The 8,352-nt window shown below is 35.9% G+C and overlaps 1 protein-coding gene across 1 annotated transcript; it reads right to left on the bottom strand.

Moving 5' to 3' along the window:
* Positions 1-403: 403 nt before the first annotated feature.
* On the bottom strand, positions 404-5,947 carry LOC128018800 (DNA methyltransferase 1-associated protein 1). The gene is made up of 11 exons (XM_052604560.1): positions 5,781-5,947; positions 5,301-5,408; positions 5,109-5,200; positions 4,591-4,789; positions 4,360-4,518; positions 4,111-4,278; positions 3,706-3,891; positions 3,422-3,493; positions 2,797-2,869; positions 1,645-1,931; positions 404-1,248 (listed from the first exon to the last, which is right to left on the bottom strand). The coding sequence occupies exons 2-11, from the start codon at positions 5,397-5,399 to the stop codon at positions 1,189-1,191; spliced, it is 1,395 nt and encodes a 464-aa protein (XP_052460520.1). The 5' UTR covers positions 5,400-5,408; positions 5,781-5,947; the 3' UTR covers positions 404-1,188.
* Positions 5,948-8,352: the final 2,405 nt, after the last annotated feature.

Raw genomic sequence — 8,352 nt, 5'->3', positions numbered from 1 at the left:
GTAGACATGCAAATTATAAATGTTTCCTGTCACGTTCAATACTGTAATGGATTTACTAGAGATGTCTTTATCGCGCCGAATTCATGAAGTGGCGGGAAAGCTCGCACGGTTCACGTTTTTGATTCACGCACTTGACAGCTAATTTAAAACGCGCAGAGCGACAGTCTACTGTATGAGAGCGACTCACAAATGCGTAGCGTAATACACGGATCTGACGGAGCAAATCAACGCATGGGTGTGTTTAGTTAACGCTTTCAGCTTCACCGCCAGATGATGGAGAACATTTTAACACTTGCTTTTAGAGTTTTTACTACTACATGTGTTTTCAAATTTAATCTAAACCAGTCCATAACCTAAAGAGCAGTAATATTATACACAGAATCAAGGTCACAATATATGAATATTCTTTTTCATTGTTTTAATTTCATTACACTTTCACAAATTAAAAGGGAAACATTTAGGGAGAGAAAAAAAAACATTTATTAAACAATGACATTTTACAGGTAATGAACTCAATATAGAAGAGCATCTATTTGAGATTCATGACACCCCGTTCACGGCTCTTCTGAGAAAATGCAGGACTGTAATTGAAAACAAGCAAATCAAAATGGCAGATTTAAAGACACTAGTTAGATAGGGACACCTCCAAAAAATGAAACGTTTTTCCAGAGCCTTCTGTTTCGAGATGCAGCCAAAAAGCAAACATACTTTTTAATAAATTCAGCAAACAAGATGCAGATTCACTCAAACCATCTGTCCAGCATACGTTCATTTCAGACAGACAAGCAGACTTTTCTTTTTTTCTGTCTACTTCCTTCTGTCTTGCCATGTGCTGATTAGCTTTCTGCCAATTTACATTTTATCTGGGTTTGGGCTGCCTGGCTGGACAGAAGAGGTGGAATAATGGAATAGGTTGTCAAGGGTGGTCTGTGTCATGGTACAGGTTTGGTCTTGAGAATGGTTATAGAGGAGGGAAGCATGTGGGAATGAAGGGTGGTGGATGGAGAGGGTAGTCATTGTGTTGAACACATTAACAGAGAGAGCGGTCATCAAAAGAGCAGATAACAGAGGACCTGCAACCACAACCTCACCGTCTGACCCTGAAGCAGGCAATCACTTAAGAGAGCTCCACAAACCTCTCTTATCCTCTTCCAAAAATTTCCAATTGAGTTAACCAAGTCATTCATGTCACAGTTTCTTCACCTTCTTAATAGATGAGGAACTTGAGGCAGATTCTCTACGCTTGCGCTGTGCAAAGAAAAGAAACAATGTTGAAATATTAATGCCAGTGGAATTGCATGAAAGATTTGAGTTTTAAATGCTAAAAATCACATTCATCAGGCATTTAAAAACAAACACTTATAATTTTGTACAATAATTTACGCTTTGAATCAATACATCAGTAGATGACGTATAATCCAAAAAATAAATACATATGAAAAAAATATGAAAACAACTGAATTTGAATTTCAAATATTTAAATAAATATTTGTAATGTTTTAAAAGTAGATCAAATAGCATGATGATGCTTGTTGAGGTCTATCACTAAAGCAGGTCTATCATATAAATTATCAAGCCAATAATTTATTAATTCATTGCAATTTACAGATAGGCACTTATTGGTACGTCCCTCTGAAAACTCACCGAATTAGGAGTGAGTGGAGCTCCCACCACATCAATAATCTGCTCTTTGGCTTCGGTTTTGATGTCATCAACGCTGGGCCAGGATTGACTGTCAGGTGCTCCACTGCTCTCACTCAGTGGTGTGACGGCGCCCCCTGCTCTTAGCAGAGCATCATAGCGGTGGCGCAACATCTGCTGTTCGTACTCACAGTTACTGTAGGCCTGCTTCAACTCATAAACCAGGACTAGATCGCTGCGGAGTTCATTAAACATCTGCACAATCTCCTCTGTGGGCATGGGGTTGAGGTCTAAGGAAAGGATAAGGGATACGTTATGAGATGGTTCAAAGCTAAATTTTTGTTAAGAACTCTGTCGATTTTAGAAAGTTAATGTGAAGAACACTATAGCTGGGTAAAAAAGTTGTCCTTTCAACAATCCCAATACTGATTCTAAAAATTCCATGATCAATCATTTATTTTATTCTATATGCCAGTGTTTTTCACACCATGGCAAAAGAGGTCACAGTTTAAAATCTGAACTAAACCCTAAAAAGGAACTGTACTCAAAATAATGGAATAAAAATATAAATAAAACTACAAATATATACATATATATTATATGAATGTATGCTTCTATTGATTTGTCCTAAAAGGCTGCATTCAATAGCGCACATCATGAGCACTGTAATCGAAGTCACAAATTATTTTTTTTTTAAAAGTGCTTTTTAGTCAAACAAAGGTCAAACATAGCAATCCATTTCCCAAGTGAACAACTGTTTTGAGCCGGTCCATAAAATATTCATTATTCTTAAAAATATTTCATTTTTAATTTAATTAATGTTTATTAAAAATAATAATTAATAAACCCCATTAAAAGTCTCAATATCTCTACTCAATGTGATTTATAATTTTTAAATAACTTTATAATACAATAACTTGTATTTTTATACAATAAATGCACATAGAAACAAGAAAATAACATAACTGAAACGTTCCTAAATTAATCAATTTCATTAGAATTTTCAATTAGAATTGAAATGAAGAGCTTGTGATTTAGAATGAATACCATTTTTAGATTGAACCACTAAATCACTGTTCAGTAGAAATGGCTACAGAATCATATGATAGGTAGGAAGTCAGAGGAGAGAAGGAATGCTTATAATATGCTACTCACCCACTCCTTGCTCCGTCAGGATCTGTTCAATTGCTTTTATTTTCTTCTGTCCAACTGAGCTGGGCAGCTTCATCTAAACACACAGATTCATTAGTTAGCTAAATCTATAAGTACAAATAAACTTTCATTAAACTTAAGTTGCACTTGTTTACTCGTGTCTTAATCTATGAGGTGTTGGAACTCTAGCTGGAACATTAACACCTTTAATCTCAGATGGCTACATGGTAGGGAAAAGGGGAAGCAATGGATTAAAAATGGGGTCATCTTTCATTCATAATACCCCTGAAATGCACTTCAGAGAGGGCAGATCAAAACATGTTTATGCACCCAAGTCTGACTAACAGATGACCAGCCACATCTGAGTCATACACTACCACATTACCATGCTTAATGCGTTTTATATAGAGCAACCTTCCTTCATTACTCTTTAAGAGGAATGCTTTCCTGTGGGTAGATTTCTCTACCTATGACTGTGTGAATCAATCAACTCCTGGCTAATGAGAGAGAAGTTAAACGCAACAGGCTCCTGCAGTGAAGAAGGATGCATCATAATATTCTGCAGAGACCATATATTAAGAAATGAATCAGGGGTCAGTTTTGTCAAAACGTGTTAAGCTGATCTTACTCTCTGACTCCGTAGTGAAACACCAGCAGATTTGAAGTCTGGGAATTTGATGCCTGCAGTTTCAGGAACAACCTGCCATTGGACAGAGGAGTAGGTATTAGAAGAGCAAGTGGTAGAAAGTATAAAAGTTTACAGATTTTTAAGAAAGTGAAAAGAAACTAGGATGATTGCTATTGAAAATAGTTGCCTGCCTAACCCCCCTAAACATCAAACCACTATTACTTTTACAGAGAGGTTAAAAAATTAATTTAGACAGTTTGAGGGGAAAATAAAGAGATAATTACAGTTCTTTCTGTCTCTCGTCTCTGCGGCAGCTTCTTCTTGGTGGCTTTGCGTTCAGCTCTGCGCATCTCTGTCGTTGTGTCAGCGGCTGTAATAAGCTTCTGGAGGTCCTGGGACTTCTTTTCACGCTCCTTCTTGCGTGTCTCAATCTTCCTCAGCTCCTGGATCAGGTATTCCTCTTCAGCCACCTGCAGAAAAGAAAACGAAGAACATTGTCTAAATGGGATCAAGCTTTTACCTATCACTTATTACGAACTTACACCATTACCTCCAGTGTGTCCCATTAATTACCAAATCTCTGGCACCCGCCACAGTCTAATCCCACCACAGTTTCATAATCAATGGAAAATATTTTTACATTTCTGCATCACTGTTGCAATAATTATGCAGACTGATAAAGATCTCACCTGCTCTGGAGTGCGGCTGAAAAGTCTCTCGAGCTGCTCTTTCCTGCGTCTCTCATGACCAGCATCAAATATGTAGATCTTCGGCTCTGGCCCTGTTCCTGCCCGAACTTTTGACAGTTTTCCACAAATGTTGTAATAACGCTCCTTAAGATCCTCCACAGAGCGCTTCTACAGTAATAACAATTAAATCAGTGAGGATTTTTTTTATTTATGTTCAGTACAAAACTGAATCATGAAAGAGGAATTTACTCTGTACTGTTGGTGATCATAACGATCGTGCACAACAATAAAGCGCAGGTCAAAACGTTTGCTCAAGTCGAACAGGTGATCCGTTTCAGCTTTCGTCCAACCATCGTCATGAAGATACATCTGATACTCCTGCTCTGAGTACACAGGCACCTGCACAGTCTTGAAACAGGAATCATTTTTCAATAACAAGCAATTTTTCTCTTTTCTTCAATATCATCCTCTCTTTCCTACCTTGTTGAAGCGAGCAAATGGGTAGTCCTTTCCCTCCTCGGCTGCACGTCTCCAGTGATGGAAGATGGCTCCATCTTTTCTGGCTGGATTAGAAAATGGCATCCACTTCCAGGGTCTCACTTTCTTACAGCCCAGTTTCGCTTTCACTGTCCGGTAGCCTTGCGTAGTATCGCTCGGTAACAGGGGAGGGGCATCCCGACTGCAAGAAGAAAAACCATTTAAAACTTAATGATGTGCAGTCATTTTCAGTTTAACAATATCAGTATATATGTGCTGTGCTGGGATTTAAACATCTATAAACATCTATAACAATATCTCATAATAAACTCATACAAACGTATTTGTTGTACAACTTTTTCTAATAAATTTTGTAATTTTGACAAAACAACAAATGATACATTCAAACAATCTGTCATTAGTCATGGGAATCAGTTTTTAGAAGGCAATGCGAATACAATCTAATAATATGGACAATAAAACAGTGAGGTGAAAAGGCTGAACAGAGACTGCCAACTTACTTTTTATCTGAATATAGCAATGCATAAACTTCTCTGTGCATTCCTTCTGGTCTTTTGAAGGTTAGTGTCTCTGTCGCTTTCTTGGCTTTTTTCTACAACAACAAACAGAATGAGAATTGTCTCAATTATACAAAGATAAAACATGTGTCACAGAAAGTCTAATGGTGTTGGTTCTCATCTGTGACAGGTCACCTTGTCTGAGTTGATGAAGTCCTTCTTGCTGATGTGTCCTGAATCATTGTCTCCTCCTGTCAGCTCCAGAATATCCCTCACATCAGCACCGGTCGCCATGGTGAGGGACTAATTATAGTTAAGACAAAATGATAAGCAAAGAGGTGCATTTTCATATAAATATATAAAAATAAGGTTAGTCTTTCTTATACAAATGCTGAATGAATTACTTGCTACAGTAAATCTGAGAACCCCCTAACACAGACAATAAATCAGGTATAAATGTTCAAAATTGTCTTCTGGGTCTGTTAACGCAAGTAACGTTAGAAGATAAATTAATAATCAATAACTTAGCTAATAAACGAAGCGCTAATAAACACGAATCTTTGAATCAATGAGCTTACACGTTACAAGAGAGACGGGGTCGTATTGAGCTCATATAGTACTTCTAGAACTGCACTAATGAACTGTAAGTGTATTAAAGGAAACATTTAATCTTACCTGACAAAAATACAGGCAGTCTGTGTGTATAAAATATATACGCTGGTCTTTATTTACAGGACAGTGTTAGCTGAATGCTACATTCAACGGTAGATGCTGATCTCCTCTTCGATGGTTGTATTCCTCTGTGCATCTTGACACATTTGGGCAAACGATCGCCACCTATCGATCAAAAGGAAGAAGTGCATCTACCATACTGTCCTCGACGGTCTTTATGGTCCTCAAACAGTGTTCATAAAACGCATTGCTTAGGTTTATTTGTGTTTAAAAATAGCAAATATCTCTGTATAGAGCTAAACTACAAAACAACAAGTTTTACAAATCAATATACATGGCAGTTTGCAGACAAAAAAAAAACATACATGCATTGTGTGAAACTATAGTCACAACAGTAATCCCTAAATTTACCTTACCCCTCTTATAAACTCTACAATCCAAAACCAGTAAAATGCTTACACATTAAAAGTAAAAGTTGCATTAAATTCAGATTACTGATTAATAAAATACTGCATTTAACCATCATGTAAATAGTACAATAAAGATGTCCATAATAGAGCAGTGCCATACAAATTTAATAACACAGGGCAAAAAACAAACAAACACACACACAAAAAAAAATTTATATATATATATATATATATATATATATATATATATATATATATATATATATATATATATATATATATATATATATATAATGTATATAATATATATATATATAATGCTGTTATAACCTGTTCTACATCTTACATTAACAATGATATAGACAGATAGGTTTGCATTCCAAAAGCCATATTATCCATATATTACACTGCTGTAAAATAGTGTTTATGTAAATAATGTGTCACTGTTTGAATGATTACAAAACAATAATTGAAGCCATGTCAGGCAGATTGCCTGATTAAATCTGTTGAATTTTTTTTTTATATCTAAATAAATGTAATTAATTATCATTACAGCTAAAACTTACATCATAATAATTTCTCATCTTAAAAAAAAAAAAAAAAAAAAGCATTTCGCAGTTTCACACATAACTTTCAGCCTCCAAATATGTCCTGTCTCTTGAACTATGGAAAGGGCAGTTTAATTTTTGTGGGGATGTGGTCTTGATTGACCTCTCATCCATCAAATACATGCCTTTGTCCACATAATTACTTCAGTCAGTGGTCTGAAAGTCATACCAGAAAAAAAGCCAAAAGTCATGCAAGTCTGCCAAAGTCATATATGGGTACATATATTTTTGGATAAGAATAAGAAGCACTTCATCCGTTTCCGTTAGTGTCTTTAAGAAAATCATAAGAAAACATTTCTGGAATCTGCATCTGAAATATCATTTAGACATATTTACACAGTTTATGTAGCTATCTCAGATGGGGCATGGATGCATAAACTGCAGTTACAGATGCATAAAAAGGCCTAATGTTTTGTTTCGGACATAAAACGTTAAATAATGATATTTGAAATAATTTAAAACGTGAAAAAAAATTAGTCGAAATGTGAAATTAAAACCGCCAGTAGATGACAGCAAATGACTGTTAATGAGTGAGTCACTTAGATTAAACCGATTCATTCAAACGACTGATTTAATTCAATAAATAAATTAAAGGTGATTCATTCAATAAGTAAACACAGTCCATTGCTCAGAGACGCAAAAAAGTGGGATAGCCTACATGGCTTACTAACTTGCTTGAAAGTTGTTGTCAACTTGTCTCAACGGTAACGGACACGCAGGACGGAATAAGATCCACTGTCGAAGAGAAATTAGGCAATTAGGGACCGGTGATTAAATTACATAGACGTTTTACCTGACAGACGTCATTCCTGTATACATGATGCTGAGGACATTTATACTCGTTAAGTAAAAAAAAAATATATATATATTGTAAATGTAATTTTTTACCGTTGACAGTTACGTAAGACAAAAGTTTGAAACATTAACCGTAACAAGATAAAACCGAAATGCCTGTAGCTTCTTCTAACAACTGTAAAAATGCTTTTTATGCACGTTTAGTACGGGAGATGTGTGGGGTTAAGGCAATAGGCTACTTGTAGTTTGAGAACAGACCGCTTGATGTCGCCATCTACAACATCTTTATTGCTTGTCTGTAACTGTTCAATTGAGGCTTTTTTTTACCAATCCAATGGTGGTAAGTAGATCACAGAATTTCAATAATCATAAATCATAGGTAATGGGTTAAAGTCCATATCAGGACAGCGAACACTTAACCTAGCCTATATCTATACTGAGATTAAGCTTTGGAATGTCGAAAATGCAGTATTCCAATGTCATGACTCATGACCATATAAAGTTAAAAAGTAAAGTAGCCTATACCTTTAAATGTCCTCATGCAAATGTGACCTTTAAGTATCTGAAGATTATTTTTCTGTTTCTAATGTCAGTATGTACCCAGAGTGCATTTTGCTGTCAAGAGGGAAAAAGGCTTTGTCCTTCAAATTCCCATATGAAAAGCAGGTTTCAGTGAGAGCAACAAGAGCTGTGTGAAACTGTTTTGTCTTTCACGTTGTACTTTTACATGGATTCAACAGAAAAGGGGTTTTCAACACTCGG

The sequence above is a fragment of the Carassius gibelio genome, chromosome A8 (genome assembly GCF_023724105.1).
Source record: "Carassius gibelio isolate Cgi1373 ecotype wild population from Czech Republic chromosome A8, carGib1.2-hapl.c, whole genome shotgun sequence".
In the NCBI taxonomy this organism is placed as follows: Eukaryota; Metazoa; Chordata; class Actinopteri; order Cypriniformes; family Cyprinidae; genus Carassius; species Carassius gibelio.
Note: the sequence above shows the minus strand (reverse complement) of the source record. Positions and strands in the feature narration are given on the sequence as shown.